We start from the raw sequence: 21,550 nt of genomic DNA, 5'->3' as shown, positions 1-21,550 counted from the left end.
AGGGGGGATGTGGTGAGCTCTTGAGAGGCTTGTACAATTGCCCGTATGTACCAAGCGAGTACCATAAATAAACACGTTCGAATGCATATCTTGGAAAGTGACAAATTAAGAATTAGATTCATGGACTTTTAAGCTTCCTCAGGATCCTACGTTTTAACTATAACTCTATTACAGAATACTGGACTTCATAGCAGAGGGGCTGTCTGCGCGAATTTAAGAAGCTCTGTTTGGGATCTTACAACCGTTCCAGCGGTACCAGTATCTCAGCCAAAAGGTCCTTTCCTAACTTGCATCACGCAAGTAATTCCAACATGGAGTGATGGCAGGCACTATGAAATCGCAAGGCTCAGCCTCAAAAATAATCCTTTCTAAAAAGACAACTCAAAAGTCCGGGAAATACATCTCAATTCCAGATCCGCTTTCCCTATGCTAATACTAAGCTACTACTACATATTTCGTAATCGTGCCATCCCTCCAATATCATCATGACGCTTTTCCATTTTCAAATTCATTCCCATACGCCCACGCTTTCATATCCTACAGATCATCATCCATAAGCCTAACATTTGACCCCGCCTTCTGCAACGCGTTCCTTAATTTATCGACCACGCCCTTCCGTCTCGCCAGCTTGGCCTTCAAAAGCGCCTTCTCCTCAGGTGAATACCCACTAAGCTTCTTCCTGGGAGCAGGAGAACTCATCCCAAACGAGCCTGGGTTGGACAAGATGGAATCCCGCATGTTGCGTGACGTCTCTCTTTCAGGCGTGTGGAATAGGCTGTACGTAGAGGCTCCTGCATTACGCATAGAATGTCGATTTGACTGGGGCGTGAAGGGCGTGCCTTCTTGAGAACTTGCACTAAATGAAGAGCCGACTCGTAATTTCCGCATCTGGCCTTCGAGAACATCGATATCGCCACTTCTCTTCTCGGCCATGCTGGTCATCTTGGTAATGGTCCGCATAACGGCCTCAACGGTTGGACCTGCAGTTGCACCAGCTCTGCCGTTCGATGTAGCTTGTGATACGAGCTTAGTCTTGAGGAGAGTTAGGCCTTCTTCGGCCTCTGCAAGGAGCAGCTGGAACGTGGTGTATACCTGTCGCAGATCATTTTGCTGAGCTTGCTGCTCGGCACTTAAAGGTTGTGCACGGGCTTGTGCAAGCTGACCTGGGTCGCGCTGGGCGTCGATAATCTTTTTGATATCCTCGTGCTTTGCCCTGAGTCTCATAAGATCCTTTTGAAGATCGCTGCAGGTCTCCAATTTCCTTGCAACTTCCTTTACCCGACCACTGTTCAGGTCTTCTGTAAGTCTTTTCTCCACCATCGATTTAAGGTCCTCAATCTCGACTAAAACCCAATCTTCTTCATTCTCGAGATCTTCTCTCTGACGACCTGCTTCTTTGAACTGCTCCGTGTGAGCTTGAATGAAACCTCTGAGGTGCTTGGCATTCAGGCCTAATGTATCAATCATCGAGTTGATATCCCGATAAACAGCTTCAACCTGGGCGGGAATGCTGTCCACAGCTGCTAGGTTGGCATGGTTAGTATGGGTAGTGAATTCAACCAATGTTCTCGTTAGTTCGGGATCATCAGCGAGATATCTTTGCATGTCATCATCCTCTTCATCCACAAGAGCTCGGGTCTCTTCTGCTTCCTTCCGAGCTCTAGCCTCTTCGCGACGTTTCTCGTCGGCCTTACTTTGCTCCATGGCCAAGGCATATGTATTCTGAATATTATTGGCGGGTCTACTACCTGGTCTCTGCCCCAATAATTGCGATGCCGTACTTGGGGCACTGACTGACCGAGATGGGTCTGGTCGTCCCAGACCCAGTCTCGAAGGGATTGCACCAGGCCGAACAGGACTTGGCGATCGAGGGCTTAGAGGTTGTTTCGGTTTTGGGGGCGGTAGTGATGGTGCTGAAACACCTTCTCCAAACAAGATCCGTGGGGCTGGCTGGCCCGGCTTTTCGACTTTCTGGAAAAGATTACTGCTGTTTTCTTTCTTTAAGATGTTGAAAGAGCTTTGTGGTGTGAATCCAGGAGTCTGGTTCGCCTCCGAGGTAGGGCTCAAGTCTTTCGCAACATCTTCACCACTTCCTTCCTCGGTGCCTTCTTCACTATCATCATCTTCGTCGTCTTCAGTGACGAAATCCGAACTGCCACCATCATCCTCAGGGCCACCTGGGACATCCATGGGAGGGATGAGATTTTTTGGAATTGGCTTCAATGCGTTTTGGTCAGGTTGAGCTGGAGGAGCTGGAGGAGCTGGGTCAACTTTCGGTGCCGGCTTTGCAGTAGAACCTGAAGGAGTTGGATAGTCAGTTTCTATAGAAGAGAATGAAGATTCGGACGATTCTCCTGCGGCATAACTGGTCTTACTTGTTGATTCAGGCGGTAACGGAGCCTCTGGGATATTAGAACTAATACCTCCATGTCCACTTGACTCCGGTTCCGTCTTGACTTTAGGCGTCGCCGGGGTCTCCGATATTGTAACGGGAGCGTCTGGTTCACTCGTGATCGGTGTCTTGGGAGTAAGTGCTGAAACATTGGCCAAGTTAGAAAAGTTAAGACCTGAAGGCCTGTCACCTGCCGGTTGCCCAAAGCCAAACCCAGCTGTGGCAGGCTTAGTTGTAAGTTGTGGAGCCTGTGTGGACGTGCTTCCGAAGAGGCTCGAGGGAGTTGTTGAGAATTGCTGAAATTTGGCCGGAGCTGGGGTTGTAGAAGGAGTTGTCGAGTCTTTTGTAGATTCTTCTGGCTTGGCTACATCATCTGAATCCATGTTCGTCTCCTTTGATACTGGAACTTCTGCACCTGGCTTTTTGCCCGCATCTCCAAGTGCACTAGAAAACCCGCCTCCGAAGAAAGAGCTTTTGGGCTCATCTGTTTCTTGTGCACCGTTCTTGGTAGAAGTGTCGGCTTTGAATGACGGAACGAGATTAAAACCATTGCCAAAAGGCTTTCCGGTAGTTTGACCGCCACCACCAAATATGCCAGGAGTAGTCTGATTACTGGTGGTACCCGAACTAAAAGTGCCTTGAGTCGCCTTGCTATCGTTCTGACTTGATGAACCAAATACACTATTGGTTGGAGCAGGAGTGGGAGCACCAAAGGTGCTGGGAGCAGGTTTGCCAAAAACGCTTCCGGCAGCAGCAGAAGTACTTGGAGAGCCAAAGGTGCCGGAAGCAGGTTTGCCAAAAACACTTTCGCCAGTCTTCTGTGCTGCTGCAGCAAATCCACCATTTGACGCGAACGCGGAAAAGCCCCCAGTTGTAGGTGCTAAAGTACCAGTACTTGCAGATGAACCGAAAGGTGTGGCAGGTTTCGCTAGACTACTTGCTTGACCAAAAGCTGCCTGAGGAGCTGTGGACCCCCCGGATCCCCATACAGACGGTCTTCCAGGCATGCCTGACATGCCTGAAGTGCCAAAAGCCGGGCTGCTTGTTGTGCCAAAAGCTGGCTTGTTGAATGCAGTTCCTCCGCCCATTGTGGAGGCTGAGCCAAATGAGGGCGTTCCAATACTAGTTTGAGGTGCCTGTGAAGCTGCTGGGGTACTCCAGGGCGATGCCTTCTGACCTAGACCCGAAGGAGCCCCAAACGCTCCAGTTGCAGGCGCACCGAACGCAGGAGTCGTGGCTGGTTTCATGGTTGAAAATCCAGTCCCAGCAGAAGACGTGTTATGGAAACCTGCTCCGCCAAAGCTCGAAGGCGTCTGAGCTGGTACTGCAGCTGGAGCCGGTTGTATTGTTTGCGCATCACGTCTAGCTGCAATGAGTCCAGGATAAGCTGTACCCTGGCGAATCGAATCGGTATAGACGAACCACCAGGAAGCAAGAGCTCCCTCGTGATTCAAAAGCATAAGAGCAGGCAAAGGCGCGGATGACTCGTTTATCTCGTCATCACCTGGAATAGGCTTGAAGACCTTTTCATCGCTAGATAGATCAAGAGCAAGCCCGATCGCAGCGGTATCGCCGCCCATGGAACTAGATACTGGAAGCTGAGCTCGTTTTGAGTCGTCAGAGAATTCAGTCATCGTGAAAACACCAGATATCTTGTCTGCGGGTTTGGTGTTGGTCAATGGATTCTTGGATCTAGTGAAAAGCCCAACATCCATGGCTGCGGATGACGTGACAAAGATTACATCCTGGAGATTCGGCGGGAAGTCCTTCAGTCGAAGGAGGAAGTGATGCGGTGGTGACCGGTTCATACCATAGGGTCCGGCTGGATCTTCAATCTTCTGAAACATAAAACTGGATGGTGGTTGTCGGGTGACGAGGTGAAAGTCTGACAGCGGTGCCTGGTCATTGCCAAACTGTGTAGGTGTATGTACCATGAGGAAGACGTGGTTTTCAAGCCAGGTGATAGATGACACTATCAAAGTTAGCATACGGCCTTACATTGGATATTAGACTCTGAGTTACTTACTATGGTTGCCATTAGCTACGTTTGGGGGTTTTGGGATATCTCCTTTGCCTTCTCCAGCAGGTGTCATCTGATATGCAGTACCGTTCCCAAGCCCAGCCACTAATTGCTTGCCTTTTGTACTCCATGAGACACAACTGACACCATCCTTCAAAATTTGCCCATTCGGTCCTGTGACAAAGCTTCGTTCCTTCAAATTGGCCATCATCAAGTTTCCATCGACAGTCACAACCGCAAGGAGCTCGCCCTGTGTAGGATTTGGAGTCAATGCTCTCAAAGACTGTCCATTGGTAGATAACTCAAACGCCGAGTTGGTAGAGCCATTAAGAAGAGCATCGACATCATATACGGCCAACCCTCCTCCATTCTCTGCAGACAACACCAGGTATGATTCGTCGATGGAGAATGTAAGTTGTGAGACTCTCATCTGCATCGGCATGGTCAACTCCGGCCGGAAAGGCTTCAAGTTATTATTCCCTGCCTCATTGCTCTCGAAAGCTTTCCGCACCGATTTCGTCCTCGCCAATATAACTGCGTCTGGTCCCGCTGCAGCAATAAGTCCCCGCCGTGAAGCTATGCTCATGAGAGATGCAGTTGGAGGAGGAAGTTGATCGATAGGCCATGGCGTAGGAAGCAGTTGTACTTTTGCATCTCCTGCAAGAGCTAGAAATCCGAGTGCCTCATGTCGAGTTAGCATATATTGTTTATAAAGAGAGTAGGTAGTATACCTCTGTTTGTATTGCCTCCAGGTCCTGGCCATTCTGCACTCCTCCACTTGCTCCTCCTGCAGGACTACCCATAGACGGGTTTCCGAAGCTAAATGCCATGACTGTCGCAAAGTCTCCGTCCTCGCGGGTTTGTTAGGTAGTTCATGAAATTCTCCCGCGCATCGAGTGTTGATGTCGAGTCTTAGGACGGAGCTTCAAAAGCAGAGGAAGGTGCGATTTCTGAGGCCTCTGTTTGGCCGGTGAATCCTCCTGTGTCGATAGCAAGGCTGCCTAAAGTTTGTAGAAAAGTGAATACTTAGAAATTAAATTTACAAGGAATGATGCTTTATTTCGAGGTTACCTTGAAGCTCTCGCGATAATTTGGCGGTTACATCACGTGGACGACGCGTTTGACCTGAAGCTCCAGGCAAAGCTCAGCTTCGTAACGTCTTCCTACCTAACGAGAGACGAGCTACCCAGACAACTAAACTCATCAACGACCCTTCACGAATTTCTCTCGACCAGCCGAACCTACTATCTCGAATTTTGCCTGTTTCTATTTCACGACACCGATCCAGAACGGGGCTCCCTAAGCTCTAGTTGTCAACATGCCGGGATTCGACTTTACAAACCATACCCGCAATGCGGCGTTACACGCAAGAGGTGTGCCCTTGCCAAAGGCGACGAGTACCGGAACGACGATTGTGGGATGTATATTTGATGGAGGTGTAGTTGTACGTGCCATCTTTAGAGCTCTACACGGCAGCCTTGTGAACAAGCTACCACTCCCTGCCCTTTGAAGCTTCCACCCCGTAACCACATAGCTAATTACGTTCTTCGCAGATCGCCGCAGATACCAGAGCAACAAGTGGTCCTATAGTAGCAGACAAGAACTGTGAAAAGCTACACTACATCGCCCCTCAGATCTGGTGCGCAGGAGCAGGAACCGCCGCAGACACTGAATTCACAACCGCGCTCATCTCCTCGCAACTCGAGCTGCACTCGCTCTCCACGGGCCGCAAGCCCCGCGTCGTCACCTGCATGACTATGCTCAAGCAGCACCTTTTCAGATACCAGGGCCACATTGGCGCATACCTCGTCGTAGCAGGTGTTGATCCTACTGGTGTTGGTCTCTTCACGGTCCACGCACACGGTAGCACGGATAAACTCCCGTATGTCACTATGGGCAGCGGTTCCCTCGCGGCTATGTCGGTGTTCGAGACGCAGTGGAAGAGCAAGATGACGGAGGAGGAGGCTGTCACGCTGGCGTCGAATGCAATTCAGGCTGGTATCTTCAACGATTTGGGCTCTGGTTCGAATGTCGATGTGGCGGTCATTACAAAGGATAAGACGACGTTGAAGAGAGGATATGTTAAGCCAAATGAGCGGAGCAAGAAACAGAAGAGCTATGTATTCAAGAGGGGTACGACTGCGGTGTTGAACGAGAAGGTGATTACAAGGGAGGAGATTAGCAAATATGTAACTGTGCATGAGCTTGAGGGTGGAGAGACGGCGTTGGGAGAGAAGATGGATTTGGACGTTTAGATTTTGAAGAAAGGAGGTGCTGAGGGCATCTTGAGTGTATTACCATTTCGGGTTCATTGGGATGGCGCTTAAGTTTCTGTGTACACCAGTAGCTTATGAGACATAAACTATTTCGAGCATTGCAAGCGATATGGCTTCTTGAAATTTTAATTAGTGAGGTGATGTGGGTCGAACACAGATATTGTAACATTGCGTATCAAAACATGTCCCTGAGCCAATGCCCCGCCCCCCCCCCCCCCCCACCTTGCCTTTCATAAGCCATTACTCCTAGATTACGACACCAATTGTATTCTACCCAATGCAAACTCCTCTTCATCACATACAATCTCTCAAAATGTCCCAGATGTACCAACACTGGGGAAACGGTTAGGGAAGTAGAAATTTGGACCCGTTATAACAGGCTGCCCATTCTCAGGGAACAGCGCATCAAAAGCATCTAGATCAAACAGTCAGCATCCGGACACAACACACTCTAGTCCCAAGCATAGTACTCACCCCAATCAATATCGGCCATCAAATCATCGGTCCCCGCGTCGGTCATCAGCGGCGTAATAGGTTCCTGTCCCGGATTGCTCAGCGTATCACTACCCTCCGGACTCCTCTGCGTCGGAAGCGCCCACAACGACTCTCCATTCGACACGCCCGCAAACACCACATCCGGCACCGGCGCCCTGCCAATAGATATAGATCCCCCACCAGAAACGGGCACTTGTTGTATTCTCTGAGCTGCCTCGCTCTCTTCACTGGCACTCCGGGATACGCCGTATACTAACCCCTTTTCCGCAGTTTGCGGCGAATCGCTTTGCACGCGCGATCGCATCCCCAAATGCTTGTTCATTTGCACGGGCGCTCGCATGCCTCGCATACTTTGGTAGATAGCTGTCTTTTGCTGCAGTTCCGAGAGGACTCGAAGGCCTTTTGTGTGGCGATTCTCGTTGGGGTCGCATTCGAAGATGTAGTCCAGACACGCCCATATCCGATCGGCTTCTTTGCGTTTCGGGTATGCGTAGACCTCCATGAGAAGTAGGAAAGCCGCGTGGTACTGTTGCATAGCGCCTAGATACCATTTCCAGTTTCTAAGCTCAGGTAGCGTTTCTAATGCTATGGATACTTCGAGATGTGTCGTTCCGGTCATAAGCATGATGTTCCGGAGTCGATCGGGCATGGGCGAGACAACTGAGTTGTGGTATCGATGGAGGACCATGATATATAGTCGGGATAGAAGCGAGGCCTTAATGTGCTTTGCGCACTTCTGCACTGGTATCCTGTCATCCATCATGTGGTCGTATTTGGCAGCCATGTTGCTTTTGAATGTCTCGATCTTGCTAAGCACCGCAGTGAGACTTATTTTACGGCGCTCTATCCTCGGTCTGTCCACCCAAATAGTTCTTGTCATTTCATATATCTCAAAACGCATCTTAGAAAAAGTGACGTCTGTCCATCGATCTGCAGGTGCTGGAGGTAGGCCAGTTGCATGAAGATCAGCATCGTCAACATTTAGGGGAAGTTTAGTATCGTATTCATCTCTTCGTATTGTTGGCCGCGGTCCTTGTGCTTCGCATGTTCTAATGTCTAAAAAGCAAAGCTGATGCCAAATAAGTCGTCGAACATGTGTTTCTAAAGGATTCATCCCATAAGTCGATCCGTCTCGGTGAAGTCCCATACACTCTGCCATCCTTATTGCAGCTCCTAGAAGTACAGAATGGGCTCTGGATAACTCTGCTCTACAAAGAGGAATCTTGTCCCAAAGTTAGTAAGATATTGAGAGTCTCTACCGGAAGCAGACTTACAAGATACATCACGAACGCTTGAAGAGTTTCGATCTTTGTAGTTCTAAGAAAGTTGGCCCGTGCAAGAGCAGTTTCTGTACCGAGTTTGAAGTTGTCGATCAATGAAGCTTTTGAGACACCGAAATCCCTAAGTATTACAGACTCATCCATACTTACGACTCCCGAAAACATAGCGGCGAAGATGATAGCTTGTACAGAGGTCTGAGGTTCGATTCCCAGTGAAACCTCATCCCAGAAGGTACCGTATTCTCTCTCGAAAGTTGGCCTATGTACAATCTGTGCAATGGTATGCACGCAAGTGAAGTATTGCTTGATAAGTCTATCTGCTGCCAGCCGCGACGGTAGGAAGTCGATAAGTGAAGCCTGATGGCTTGTATTCCCAAAAAAGAACCCAGATGAGGGCATAATGTAAGAAGGGCCTGGCTTCAACCATTCAGAAGCAGGTGGTAATGGGTTTGCGATAAAAGGAGGGGCTGGATCCCCAGTGTCTTGCTCGTTGTTCCTAGATGCGATTGACTTATCAACGGTATATTGAAGCTTGGAATATGGGTTAGCCTTGTTCTTGGGCTGACAATATGTTGCGAGAGTGGTATGAAGTGTAGCAAAATACACGATCCCGATTGAACATCGAGGGCAACATGGGACTAGCCATGTTCTCTTCCTCCAAAGTCTTATGGATGGAAAAGGAATATCGAGGGTTTGAGCGTTCTTAGGAGTCCCTTGGTGTCATGGGTTTCATATAGCAAGTAATAATTGCTTCATCCTCCTTCGATTCCAGAAGAGATACTTCTCTTACGGGTCATTTATGCAAATCACAACACAGTACAAAAGGTCAAACAAACCTCTTCAGCAATTTTCGGCCTAAAGAACCCCCCAATCCGCTCCGTAATTCTCATCCTCCCCATCTGGATCCCCAGATCCAGCAACTCATCATCATCCCCATCCTCGCCATACGCAGCATCCGGAACTGCCAATGGCGTAGGTTCCAAATCCTTTTCATCTTCATTCGCCGGCAGATCATCATCAGCATCATCCGGCAACGCTCTATCATGAGTCTGAGCCTGGGCCTGAGCATTCTTCGCCACATCGCGCTCGAGCAATCGCTCTAGAGACCCGACTTTCTCTTTAATCTCCGTGAGTTTGAGCTGGCTGGCTTGATCCAGAGCCGGGGCCAGAAACATACAGTCTCGGTTGAACTTCACACAGTTGGTGCACGGATGCGATTTATTGCATTTAAGTTTGCGACGACGGCATTCTAGGCAACTTGTTATCATGCGGTTGCGCCTTCTGATGCGGGGAGCTGGGGAGCTTGAGGGTCCCATGCTTGAGGTGGGAGCTGCGGGCGGAGAAGTAGAGCTGGAGACATTATTGTATGGTGAGGTACCGGATGGTGGGGATGAGGGCTGTCGTTCTTCTGGTGGCTTGCTTTGATTGGGGACGTTGTTGAAGTAATCCATATTTGCGACCTGTGAGTGGGGAGCTCATAAATATTCCGATGAGATGAGACGCGATGCGAGCGATGCGTAGCAAATCCGAAATACTGTGCCGCCACGATGGGGGCTGTGTACGTAAGTGCAATATCTCCGCTAAAACGGCATTATTGGATATCTACTTCATATAGGGACTGTACTGAGTCACCAGTGGAATGTATCATGTTTAGTAATCGGGGTTATATCACAGGCAGAATCGCCGATTTTCTTAGTTTAGAATATCTTTCTGATGCTATCTAAGTAGGTATCCCTCTAAACGCCCCAAAGAAAGCTCTCACCAATATTACCAGGAAAACGAAAGGCCCGAGAAGTGCAAAGGCCATGTCTGCCATGAGAATTGTTCGCGAAGGCCCGAAGGTCCGGAACGGAACTTGCACCGTTCATTACTTGCCCCGAGCCCCCTCGTCAGGTCATATGCACGTCAAAGCTTACAACACCTGCAGACACTCCATCCAAATGCAAATGCTAAAGAAATTCCCATGAAATGAAGACTTCTCATTGGCAGCCAGATCTATAGTTTATTGCGAGGCACATTGGACTCGTTCTCCACCAGGGTGTCCATCTTCATCTTCATCATCCATTCCTGTTGCGCCTTGAGCACGTGCTTGCTGGCTGGGATCAACATCCTCGAAGTCAACTGTTTCGGTCATTGTATCCGCTGGTGGGGTAACAATGGTCTTTGAAGGAGGAAGGATACTCTTCAAGGCTTCGAACGCTGCAGGATCGGCCGCGAAATTCTTCTCGGGGAATTTGACATCGAATTGGACAAAGAGGTTACCAAAATCGTGGTGACGGTACGAAGGCATTCCCTGGCCACGAACCATCTTCAGAGTACCTACAAGCTTGTTAGTTGAGGATCATCAAAGTGCTACCATACAAGACCTACCTGGGCTGATAACCTCTCCAGGCATAATTTCGATGCTGAGCCATCTGTCATCCAAATGCTCAACAAAGATTGTGCCACCCGCAAGAGCGGTGACCAAGTCGATTTCTGCGTGGTAGAAAAGGTCGTCATCCTTGCGCTGGAACCTGGGGTGTGGCTTTTGCTCGATTTCGAAAACAACATCACCAGGCTGAACTCCAGGAGTTTGGTCCCCCTCGCCTCGGAACTCAATCTTGTGCCCTGTTCGGACACCCCTATCTACGTGAACGTGTAGTACCTTTCGCTCGACAATTGTTTTCTTTCCAGAGCAGACCTTGCACTTGTCTTTCTCGCGTATAGTTTCACCTTCTCCATTGCAGTCGGGGCAGACAGTCTGAAAGCGTTGGATCATAGGGCCCATCTGGCGCATCATGGTCTTCATGCCCTGGCCATCACAACCGGCACATTTCTTAACCGCGCCCTCTTTGCCACCCCGTCCTTTACATGACGAACAGATGACTGATTTTTGGAGGGCGAGCTTGGAGACCTTTCCGCGGTAGATATCCTCGAGGGAGACTTTGTGTACGTGGTGAATCGTTCGGGCTTTTGGTGGTCCGCGGCTTTGCATGCCACCACCACCAAACATGCCTCCAAATCCACCACCACCGCCGCCACCTCCGAATGCGGATCCGCCACCAAAGAATTGAGAGAACAGGTCCTCGGCGTTCATTCCACCTGCCCCACCACCGCCTTCTAAGCCCTCCTCGCCATATTGGTCGTAGATTTGTCGCTTCTGGGGATCAGAAAGAACCTCGTACGCATGCGACAGGTCCTTGAATTTGTCGGAGGCATCTGGATTGTGTGCATTCTTGTCTAGATATGGATGTCAGCTCATGTCGCTGAAGAGTATATTGGATCTCAGGGCGTACCAGGATGATGCTTTAGAGCTCCGATCTTGTAAGCTTTCTTTAATTCGGCTTCTGTGGCGGTTGCTGCAACCTGTAGAGTCGTCAGTCGGTATTCTCCTGTAATAAGAAGGAACAGCTTACACCAAGAATATCGTAGAATTTAGACTCCTTAGCCATGTTGTCGGCTTAAGTGTTGACGGAGGATGTTGTGTAGAGAAGTTTCCGTCTGCTTTTCGGACTCCGAGATGCTTGTTTTCCGAGTCTTCTGGGAAGGGGTGATATGAAAAAGCGTGTAAGCCGTCTTTATTACCAATGTTAGCGCGAGAAAAAAGTTGTGATTCCGATCCCGAAATCTGTAGAAATTTGCAACCACGTCTTGCCTTGTAGGAAGGCTGGCAGGAGGGGTGTTTGCGAGAAAGGCAACGAAAAGGGCTGGCTGACCTACGACTAAGGCTGAGGCTGGGGCCTTGCTTGGGGTCGCAAGAATATCTTCAACGTCGGCAGTATCGCTTGGAATTAGGTAATGGCTGTAAGTCCAGATGGCTGCTCAGTCAATCAAAGGATGACTGTAATCGGAAGGGAGAGAGGATATATGTCGAGAATACAATCAAGAAGTTTTACGCTGACCTTCGTGAATGAATCTCAAGAGAAGGCGGAATTATTATAGCCGACGTCCATGGAATCTTTTAGAATTTATCACCAATCCGCTTCAGGCAATTCGCCTCCAGCTTCATGCAAAGATGGCAACAGTAAATAATCAAATAATATAATCACGTAGAAGATTTCTATAGAAAGTGGCATATATTCTTGTTGTTATTGCATTTCAGATATCAAAGTCTTCATTTTTTACAGAATAATATAGCCAAATAGATTATGGACTTTGGTAACTCGGTAACCCTCTTTTTGCGTCCGAATTTAGACCTATGCACGGAGGGGGAAACCCCTGCTTCCCCGGCTATCTATCCAATCATGATTCCTCTCCATCTCTTACCCAAGGTGAGTGGCTCTTATCGATAGGATGGATCTCTAGATATCATGACACACTACTTTTCTTTTCCACGGGAGGGGCAGTAATAGAGTGGAATATGAAGAGATGAAAAGCTAGAAGATCCTAGTTCGTATACATAATTCGACACTCATTCTTTGCATCTTTTCAAATATATTTCCTTAGTTCAATTCTTCCCTACCTGGAAAGCCTAGAAGTGAAGTATCCAAATACAACCAAATACTCACCAGAGGTTACATATTCCCGCCATCAAACGTAATCCTACTTGTACGAGTGTCAATCTTTCTCATACAATTACACTCACTAGCTAAGGATTCTTTGCATAATGAACAACCAAGAAGGCTTCGCCATCGCTGTCGAGGAAGCAAAGATCGGATACAAAGAAGGCGGAGTTCCCGTAAAACACCCCAAACCCATAACACAATACACTTCAGACCCTGACATTCATTCATACCAAAGATCGGAGCAGCTCTAGTATCAAAAGATGGAAAACTTCTAGGGCGAGGCCATAACATGCGAGTCCAAAAAGGCTCCGCCATCCACCACGTGAGCACTCCCTTAATATTACCTCACCTCCCCTACCTATCTCTCCCCTTAATTAACATGGAATGAGCACGAACAGGGCGAAACCGCAGCTCTAGAAAACTCAGGGCGCCTGCCAGCATCGGCCTACAAAGGCGCGACAATGTACACGACTCTCTCGCCATGCGATATGTGGTTCGTTATCACGCCCCAGCCCATTAGCATTCATTCCCTACTACACGCACATGCTTACAATACAATGCAACGAACAGTACCGGTGCTTGTATCCTATACGGCATCTCACGGGTCGTAATAGGAGAAAATAAGACGTTTTTGGGGGGAGAAGCGTACTTGAAGCAAAGGGGGGTGGAGGTTGTGGTTTTGGAGAATGCAGAGTGTAGGGAGTTGATGGAGAGGTTTATCAAGGAGAAGCCGGAGGTTTGGTAAGTTGATTCCGCTTAGATTTGCGGGAATGGATGGATGCTAATTGGGGATAGGAATGAGGATATTGGGGAAGAGGAGAGGGTTTATTCGAAGGAGGTCAAATAATTTGACATGCTTTTATGTTTCATCATCTATGAACAGTTCATGATACAGGCAGTTAACTTTTGGTTAAGCGATGGATCTCCTCGAAATAGAACTTCAAGTCATCAGGTTTGACACCAGGTGTGATTCCTGTTGAATGTTAGACGTGAAATTAGTGTCAGTTGGAAGGCAACTTACCATGACCCAAATTAGAGATCCAGCCTTGTTTTCCTCCACCGAACCCAGCAATCATATGCGTTAATACCTTGGTGATATTCTCTCTTGTTCCGTAGAGGATTCCTGGATCAGCATTGCCTTGGAGCACAACAGGTCTGTTCCCTCTGATCTTAACAGCCTCCGCAGGATCTTGCAGCCAATCCAAACCAACGACTTGGTAGCCCAGGTCGCAGAGAGAATCCAATGCATACCATGCTCCCTTTGCAAAGACGACCATTGGAACAGGATCTAAGTTCTTCTCCTTCAGTCGTTTTGGGAGGTTCTCGGATATGTATGCTAAGTATGGTTGCGAGAACTCCTTGAACGCAGCTGGTGATAATTCAGCCGCCCAAGAGTCAAATACTTGTACGATCTGTATCGATAATTAGCAATGAATTAACAGCGAAAAGGTCTGGTGATCTGACCTGAGCACCTGCTTGAACTTGCAACGCCAAATACTCCACACAGACCTCAGCAATTTTTTGTAAAAGGTCCTTGCTTGCTTGTGGATATCTATAGATCCAAGTCTTGGTCTGGATGAACAGCTTACTCCCACCACCCTCAACCATGTAACATAGTAGCGTCCAAGGCGCACCACAGAATCCAAACAGCGGGACTCGACCCTTCAACTTATGCCTCGCCATTGTAATAGCCTTATAAACATAATCCAGCTCTGCCGCAACATCAACCTTCTTTTGCAAAACTTTTTGATATTGTCCGTCATCGGGCGATTTGAGAGGTTCTGGGAAATGCGGTCCTATCTTATCAACCATCTCCACAGTCATGCCTAATGCTTGAGGGATGACCAAGATATCCGAGAAGATGATAGCCGCATCAATGAGGCCTGCGAATCTCTCGATGGGCTGTAGAGTCAAGGTGGATGCGATTTCTGGGGAGCGGCAGCATTCGAAAAAGTCGTTCTTGCCCTTGGCTTCATGGTATTCGGGGAGATATCGTCCAGCTATATTGAATGTTATTTATATGTCTCAGATGCGATGGGAGGTTTCTCACCTTGACGCATCACCCACATTGGGGGTCTCTCAACCTTTTGGCCTATATTTCAATCGCATCAGTTTACACCTTCTACCCCTCTACCCCGCAAGGTCTTTCTCTTTTCTCTTTTGGAAAAGATGCACGCACCCCATGCGGTTCTGATGATCAGATCATTTTTCAGAGGTTCAAACTGGTGAGCCATAGTAATGTATCCCTCGTGGTGGATCTCGATGTGTAGCTGAGAAGGAGTAAATGTTTCTGGAGGCATGAAACTCCCCGCTGAGTGTTGATAGCGCATTTGGTTCCTAAGCTTAGCTTATTTCCAGCTGCGGGAAGGACGAAAAGCAGGGGTAGCACGAGCCAATTATACAGTACAGTAAACTCGCGATTTTGCAACTTCAGCCTCAAATATTTTTTGGCATCTTCTCCACGCACTGAGTTCTTTCTTTTCCCTACAGCCATTGGCAGTCAACATCCATCCCACATCGATAGTACCCACAACATTTTCCACCTGTACGAATACCCTGATCCCGACACTACGCGCGCATTTCCCATACATGTCAGAACGAACCCGATAGCCCATGCGGAGCTGCCCTCCTGCCTGCCGCCGAGCAGTGCAGCACCCGCGGCTTCTGCCCCCCGAAACGATATGGATATCCGACGATGTACTCTCCGCATCCTTCCAGCGGTTCGTCAGTTTGTCCAAGTCTACCAGACGTTATGGGAGCTTCGTTCCAGGCCCACTGGAAGCTCGGAGACGCTTGGGAAGGCGAAGGATGGGCATTCAGCTCTCGGAATCAACTCCGAAGTCTGCATACTACTTTCCCCCTATGTGGAACATATTTGGAGAAGTTGATAGGACTAGATTTCAGTGGGAGCCACCATCTACGAGATCCTCGACGCCTGAAGCAGGAACTGGGTGGCTTCAGTACCTGGAGGACTGGTTAGGGTCAGGATCGTTGCCATCTGCTCCTGCACCCGCATCATCTGTATCCGCAGTGGAAGATCTCGTGGCAGCTCCCCCATTGACCGCGGCACCTATCAAACCGGGCTGGAAACTCTTCTCGTTAATTAGCTTCCGGTCCGACTTGCGAAAGGCCGTAGTCCGAGGCGACGATGATAGGATCATCAGACTTTGCAATAAACTCAACAAAAAATTGAAAGAAGGTCTCATACTTGGCCTGGTGCCAGATGATACGCTCCTCAAGGCTCTTAATATTCATCGATATGAGTTGCCGGATATACCCTTGAGAGAATCACTTGCTCTCGCATTCTGTCAAGAGCTCTGGGATGGAATCACAAGTTCTAAAAAAGTGGTGCCAATGAGTATGCATAAGACTGCTGTCATAAGCGCCCTTATTGGAAATCTATCAGAACTGCCCATCTGTTCAAAAGTACAGACTCTGGCTCATGACATTCTTTGCTCCTCGTCACCACGTCAGCTCCAAATTATGAGAGAAAGTATCGAGCCTTTGCTTCATGCATGGATACAGTCCTGGGCAATTGATGAGTGCCCTTCTGCAGCCGACATGTCCGGATTATCTATCAAATCAGAAGATGCTATGAATTCAGTAAAATACACGCTCAGTCGTGCTCACAGCTTCTTACCATCATTGGAGCAAGGTGGCAAGCACAAGGAATGGATCGAGATGCATAGATTAGTCGACGAGGCTAGAGATGGCATTCATCGCAGTATAGAGGCTGTTGACGTTGCGGAGAACATACTGTTTCCTCAGAGAACTTCCGTAGCTTTGTTTGCCAGAGCCATTGAAAACCTCGAGGAGCATAGCAATGTATTGACAAGCATGCTTGTCCAGTCATGTTCAAGTTATGTCTCTACCGCCATCCAGACGGCACCAAAAGAAGCCAGAGCCATATTGAGGTTCTACTGGCTATCTTCGGTGGCGCAAATGCGCAATGTTAATGACGGCCTATTTATTCAAATATTCAAAGCTCTCAACGACCCTATCGGTCCAATTTTGCCGCGGAACATTTGTATCATCATGATAGACCGTTGGATCACCCAGGGTGCGTTGAATTCTCCAGTCATTGTCAGAAATGGTTTTAAAGCCCGAGGACACGCTCCGGATGCCATTGCCGACCTACTTCACAACCTCAAGAGACATAAAGAGGCGTGGCTGTCGAAGACGGAGGAGGTTTTTCAACTACTCCAGAAGCTTGACGCATATGAAACGGTTCACTCGACCCTCACTGCGATGCTCCAACGTGGGTTGAAACTGCCTACGAGCATCATCTTGAGAGCTCTAAATAACATAAGCTACTGTAACGCTCAAGTCGCATATAACATCTTTCATATCTGGCTTCCACTCAGGGACGACCGCCGCGGTTTACACATCGAGAAATGCCCAAACTTCGTTCTGTCATTGATCGCTTCCTCTCGTTTTGGCTCCAAATCAATTTGGGACGTCTTAGGACTCCCCATTTACCATCAGGTACCGCCACATCTATTCCCAGGATTCTCGAACAATCCAAGCGACCGCCTATGGCCAACTTCGGAAGCTCTCATCACAAAAATGGCAGTGGGGTTTGCTGCTGAAGCCAGCCGTAGACCCAGATGGGCGCTTAGAAACGTCTCACAGTGTTTACTCTACCTACGCATCCGCGGCAATCCCATAACCCCAGAGTTGACAAAATCCCTCACACTCTCCGGCATCACCATGGACATGATCAGAAGCCGTTGGGTCAGTGATCACAGACTGGCATGGTCTCTCAAGTTCGTCGAGCAGGTTGAGGGAACGGCGGTCGCGGAAGCACTAGATAAACAAGTATTCAACTACCGAAAGCAATTGGTTGCGGAGAGAGAAGAACTTCGCGGGCAACCATTCTCGCCGCAGTGGGCGCGTGATCAGCAGAACATGGTCCATATGCAGCAGTTACTTATTGAAAGAGAGGCAATCCGAGTACAATCCGAGACAGTCAAGCAAGTTCAAGGTGTGCCGCGAAAGGAGCAGCAGGAACGGAGGAAACAAGAGCGGGAGAGGGTGAAGCGGGAGATACTAGAGGAGCGGGAAAGGCTAAAGCAGGCAACGCTTGAACGGCAAAGGCTGGAGCGGGAGAGGCTTGACAAGGATAATGAGCGGCGGAAGAAGAAGTTGGAAAAGCTAGCTAATGAGCGGGAGGTTATGGAGAGTACGATGAAAGAAATAGAGCAGCACGTCGAGAAGAAGCGGGCAAGAAAAGGAAAGGAGCTACCAAAGATAAAGAAGCAGGCGCAGTGGGGGAAGCTACCCGTCGAAGAATACGCAAACGAGTAGACTATACCATGCACAGCTAAATAGGGGAAGCAGATCTGACGAATAAAGATCTTGTATATGGAGATTGGGTCAATTGTATGTATAGCAAATGAATAAAGACCATGGACATACAACGAGCATTACCGTGCAGTGCGTGTAGATTTTTAGAAGATTTGCAATGTTTCTTACATGTCAAAATCTTAGTTAAGATCACTCTAGCTGCGCAGCTTCTTCCTCACCCATCGTAACATCCGCCCCATTTCCACCCCCCTTCTCTTCCCCATCCCTCTTCCGCAAATTCTCAAGACTATACAACAGATTCCTCAGTCCGCCAACCGCGCCCTCAGCCACATCATTTCCCTCAGCAGTCGCGAGTGCAAAAGAGTCTTGCACCAACTTCCCATCTTCTTCAAACACAAATGCCTGGAATGGGCTAGTGGTGGTGACTTCCTCGGTGCTGTCGCTGTTCCGTAGCTCGGTGGTTGAGCCGGGTTTATGTGTGCTGTCGACAGAAATGAGAACGAGGTTGCTTGGTGTTCCGTCGGATGCAGCGGCGGCGATCACTGTAGCGACGGAGAGAGCGTTTCCTGGTAGCGGCAGAGTCTGGGCGTGGTGGAGCGTGTTGGAGTCCTGAAGGTGGAACGTGAAGAGTGCTGGAATCCTGTAATAAGATTAGTTTGTGTATCCAGGATCATTTACAGATTCTAAAAGACTCACCCCTCAACAGTCACCAGCACAACATCCTTTTGCCCACTTCTCACCCAAGAAATGCCCGAAACGGCAATCTTGCTCACTAATTTCTCTCCACCCACGAATTCTTGCACGGTACTTTTTAAATCCGCCTTCGATACCAGTTGTTGCTTTTCCCACTCCCACACAAAAATCTCGTCATCCCCACCCCCCGCAATCAGTATCTCAGGTCGGGTATCCGGGATACAAATCCGGCTGATAAACTCTGTGTGTCCCAGACAGAAACCCTCGATAATATGAGTTTGTGGAATTCCTCTCGAGATCCGGATATGCTCATCTCTATCACTGGTAATCACATAACTCCTGCCTCCACTTTTCGCCAACTTTACATCCGTAAGCAGAGATACGTGACCTAGTAACAAAGTATGCTCGAACTCCGGCTCAGATTTCTGGGGCTGGGGTGGCTTTTGGCGTTTTTGATTCTCGAGAGCTTTGCGGTTGCGTTGTGAGTGGATGGTTAGTTCATTGGCGGAGGGCTTGAATGGTTTTTCTTTCTCTGGGTGTTGGGGCGTGCTGAGGGGAGTTGAAGAGGTTGGTGGTGGTGATGGTGATGGGATGAGCGGGAGGGAGTAGACATCGCCGAATTTGTCGGCGCTGAGGATTGTGGTGTTGTCTTCTGAGATGGTGAGCGCGGAGGGGCGTTTGGGCATTACTCTGCTCTTTATTAGTTTACGCATTTCATTTCAGAGGGATGGATGAGGACTTGCCGTTGAGATAGCTGGTTCAAGCGCGTGACACCATCCTGGCATGTGAGGGAGAAGACTCGGATGCTTTTGTCTTCTCCTGTGATGGCTATCACGTGCTGGGCATCTGAAGTAACTGCTAGAGCTATGACTGCTGGGGCTTCAAGACCACTGGCCACGGCGTCCAGTCTGTAGTCATACTTCTTCTTCTCTTTTCTTGTTGGCTTCTTGCCACCCTTCTGCTCCTCTTTAGGGTCCTTGGCTGAGTTTTCGTCTTGGTCATCCCCACCTGAAAGTTTTCTTCTTTTTGTCGGAGGTGATGATGTCTCGATTGTAATATCCGCTGACGATGACTTGGAATCTTGATTCTCCAGCTTAGAAGTGATTTCTTTGACGGGTGGTTTGGCCTTTGACGTCCCATGAGTGATGGGACATTTCCATGTAGAAATACATGAGCCATCACTGAGATTAAACAGCTCGATATTGGAACCTCTGGCAGCGACGAGGAGATTACCACATTTCTCTATGCATTGATATGGCATGCGCATATTTGCCATAAATAAAAAGAGCGTAATTATTAGATTGAGAGAAAAATTACTTTTTACGGTAATTTTGTAAACTTCTCAACTTCTTCAAAGTTTCCAATATTAAATTTTATATCACGTGAGGGATATATTAACCAATCACATCAAGGTCGATCTCGCGCTAAGAAGTTCTACCCGCACAGATGGAATTCGCGAAAATGTCTGGAATCTTTTTACGACATCAACGACTTTTCTCAACCCTAACGAGAACAATCGCCCAATTAACACAACTCTTTGACCCTTAAACATCCTACCTTCAACATAAGAAGATATGGGGGGCAAAGCAGAAAACAAGGCCGGCTACTTCGATAAGCTCAAGGGCCTTCTCGAGGAGTACACCAGCATCTTCATTGTCACCGTCGACAATGTCAGCTCTCAGCAGATGCACGAGATCCGTGGTGCCCTCCGTGGTGAGGGTGTTGTCTTGATGGGCAAGAACACCATGGTGAGATATACATCTATTATATTTTGAGCGTCAGCGAAATGCCCAACACAACAGCCAGCTAATTGGTCGCTTTCTTCAGGTCCGTCGTGCCGTCAAGGGCTTCATCAGCGATAACCCCGAGTACGAGCGCCTCCTTCCTTTCGTCAAGGGCAATGTCGGTTTCGTCTTCACCAACTCCGATCTCAAGACCATCCGTGACAAGATTCTTGACAACAAGGTTGCTGCGCCCGCCAGAGCTGGTGCCCTCGCTCCTAAGGATGTCTTCATCCCAGCTGGTAACACTGGTATGGAACCCGGAAAGACCTCTTTCTTCCAGGCTCTCGGTGTCCCAACCAAGATTGCCCGTGGTACCATTGAAATCACCAGCGACTTGAAGCTCGTCGAGGCTGGAAGCAAGGTCGGAGCCTCCGAGGCTACCCTGCTTAACATGTTGAACATCTCGCCCTTCACATACGGTATGGGTATCTCCCAGGTCTACGACCAGGGCAACACTTTCCCACCTGATGTTCTCGACGTTGAGGAGTCCCAGCTTCTCAAGTCTTTCTCCAGCGCTATCACTACCATCGCTGCTATCTCCCTGGCTGCCAACTTCCCAACCCTTCCATCTGTTATGCACTCTGTTGTCAACAGCTACAAGAAGGTTTTGGCCATTGCCATTGAGACTGAGTACAGCTGGCCCGAGATAGAGGAATTGAAGGATCGCATCGCTAACCCTGATGCTTACGCTTCCGCCGGTCCTGCTGCCGCAACCGAGGCTGCCCCAGCTGCGGCTGCTGCAGCCCCCGCTGATGATGGAGAGAAGAGTGGTGAGGAGGACTCTGATGGAGAAGGATTCGGAGGCTTGTTCGACTAAGT

The 21,550-nt window shown here is 48.8% G+C and overlaps 8 protein-coding genes across 8 annotated transcripts; 3 read left to right on the top strand and 5 right to left on the bottom strand.

Moving 5' to 3' along the window:
* Window positions 1-537: 537 nt before the first annotated feature.
* On the bottom strand, window positions 538-5,242 carry NUP159 (Nucleoporin; the record flags this gene model as incomplete). The annotated part of the gene is made up of 3 exons (XM_031146635.1): window positions 538-4,364; window positions 4,419-5,094; window positions 5,144-5,242. The coding sequence occupies 3 exons, from the start codon at window positions 5,240-5,242 to the stop codon at window positions 538-540; spliced, it is 4,602 nt and encodes a 1,533-aa protein (XP_031007737.1).
* Window positions 5,243-5,730: 488 nt separating this feature from the next.
* Window positions 5,731-6,667, top strand: pup1 (putative proteasome subunit beta type-2; the record flags this gene model as incomplete). Its single annotated transcript, XM_031146634.1, has 2 exons — window positions 5,731-5,856; window positions 5,966-6,667. 2 exons carry the CDS (start codon window positions 5,731-5,733, stop codon window positions 6,665-6,667), a joined length of 828 nt encoding a protein of 275 aa, XP_031007736.1.
* A 472-nt stretch (window positions 6,668-7,139) lies between these two features.
* On the bottom strand, window positions 7,140-9,914 carry bik5_1 (Bikaverin cluster transcription factor; the record flags this gene model as incomplete). The annotated part of the gene is made up of 4 exons (XM_031146633.1): window positions 7,140-8,405; window positions 8,458-9,024; window positions 9,068-9,127; window positions 9,300-9,914. The coding sequence occupies 4 exons, from the start codon at window positions 9,912-9,914 to the stop codon at window positions 7,140-7,142; spliced, it is 2,508 nt and encodes an 835-aa protein (XP_031007739.1).
* Window positions 9,915-10,465: 551 nt separating this feature from the next.
* mas5 (Mitochondrial protein import protein) lies at window positions 10,466-11,894 on the bottom strand (the record flags this gene model as incomplete). Its single annotated transcript, XM_031146632.1, has 4 exons — window positions 10,466-10,782; window positions 10,834-11,682; window positions 11,739-11,808; window positions 11,859-11,894. The coding sequence occupies 4 exons, from the start codon at window positions 11,892-11,894 to the stop codon at window positions 10,466-10,468; spliced, it is 1,272 nt and encodes a 423-aa protein (XP_031007738.1).
* A 1,136-nt stretch (window positions 11,895-13,030) lies between these two features.
* FCA1_1 (Cytosine deaminase) lies at window positions 13,031-13,794 on the top strand (the record flags this gene model as incomplete). The annotated part of the gene is made up of 5 exons (XM_031146631.1): window positions 13,031-13,120; window positions 13,183-13,269; window positions 13,346-13,440; window positions 13,518-13,688; window positions 13,743-13,794. Coding segments are annotated over 5 exons (495 nt in total), but the record flags the coding sequence as incomplete, so codon positions are not given.
* Window positions 13,795-13,846: 52 nt separating this feature from the next.
* On the bottom strand, window positions 13,847-15,181 carry hem12 (Uroporphyrinogen decarboxylase; the record flags this gene model as incomplete). The annotated part of the gene is made up of 5 exons (XM_031146630.1): window positions 13,847-13,920; window positions 13,969-14,359; window positions 14,412-14,947; window positions 14,998-15,039; window positions 15,127-15,181. The coding sequence occupies 5 exons, from the start codon at window positions 15,179-15,181 to the stop codon at window positions 13,847-13,849; spliced, it is 1,098 nt and encodes a 365-aa protein (XP_031007740.1).
* A 3,262-nt stretch (window positions 15,182-18,443) lies between these two features.
* trm82 (tRNA (guanine-N(7)-)-methyltransferase non-catalytic subunit) lies at window positions 18,444-20,223 on the bottom strand (the record flags this gene model as incomplete). Its single annotated transcript, XM_031146629.1, is given in 3 exon segments — window positions 18,444-18,894; window positions 18,951-19,642; window positions 19,657-20,223. 3 exon segments carry the CDS (start codon window positions 20,221-20,223, stop codon window positions 18,444-18,446), a joined length of 1,710 nt encoding a protein of 569 aa, XP_031007699.1.
* A 298-nt stretch (window positions 20,224-20,521) lies between these two features.
* Window positions 20,522-21,548, top strand: p0 (60S acidic ribosomal protein; the record flags this gene model as incomplete). The annotated part of the gene is made up of 2 exons (XM_031146628.1): window positions 20,522-20,695; window positions 20,775-21,548. 2 exons carry the CDS (start codon window positions 20,522-20,524, stop codon window positions 21,546-21,548), a joined length of 948 nt encoding a protein of 315 aa, XP_031007700.1.
* Between the last annotated feature and the right edge of the window lie 2 nt (window positions 21,549-21,550).

The sequence above is a fragment of the Lachnellula hyalina genome, assembly GCF_007821495.1.
Source record: "Lachnellula hyalina strain CBS 185.66 chromosome Unknown contig00024, whole genome shotgun sequence".
Lineage (NCBI taxonomy): Eukaryota > Fungi > Ascomycota > Leotiomycetes > Helotiales > Lachnaceae > Lachnellula > Lachnellula hyalina.
The sequence above is the reverse complement of the archived record's forward strand: the minus strand, read 5'-3'. Positions and strand labels throughout refer to the sequence as shown.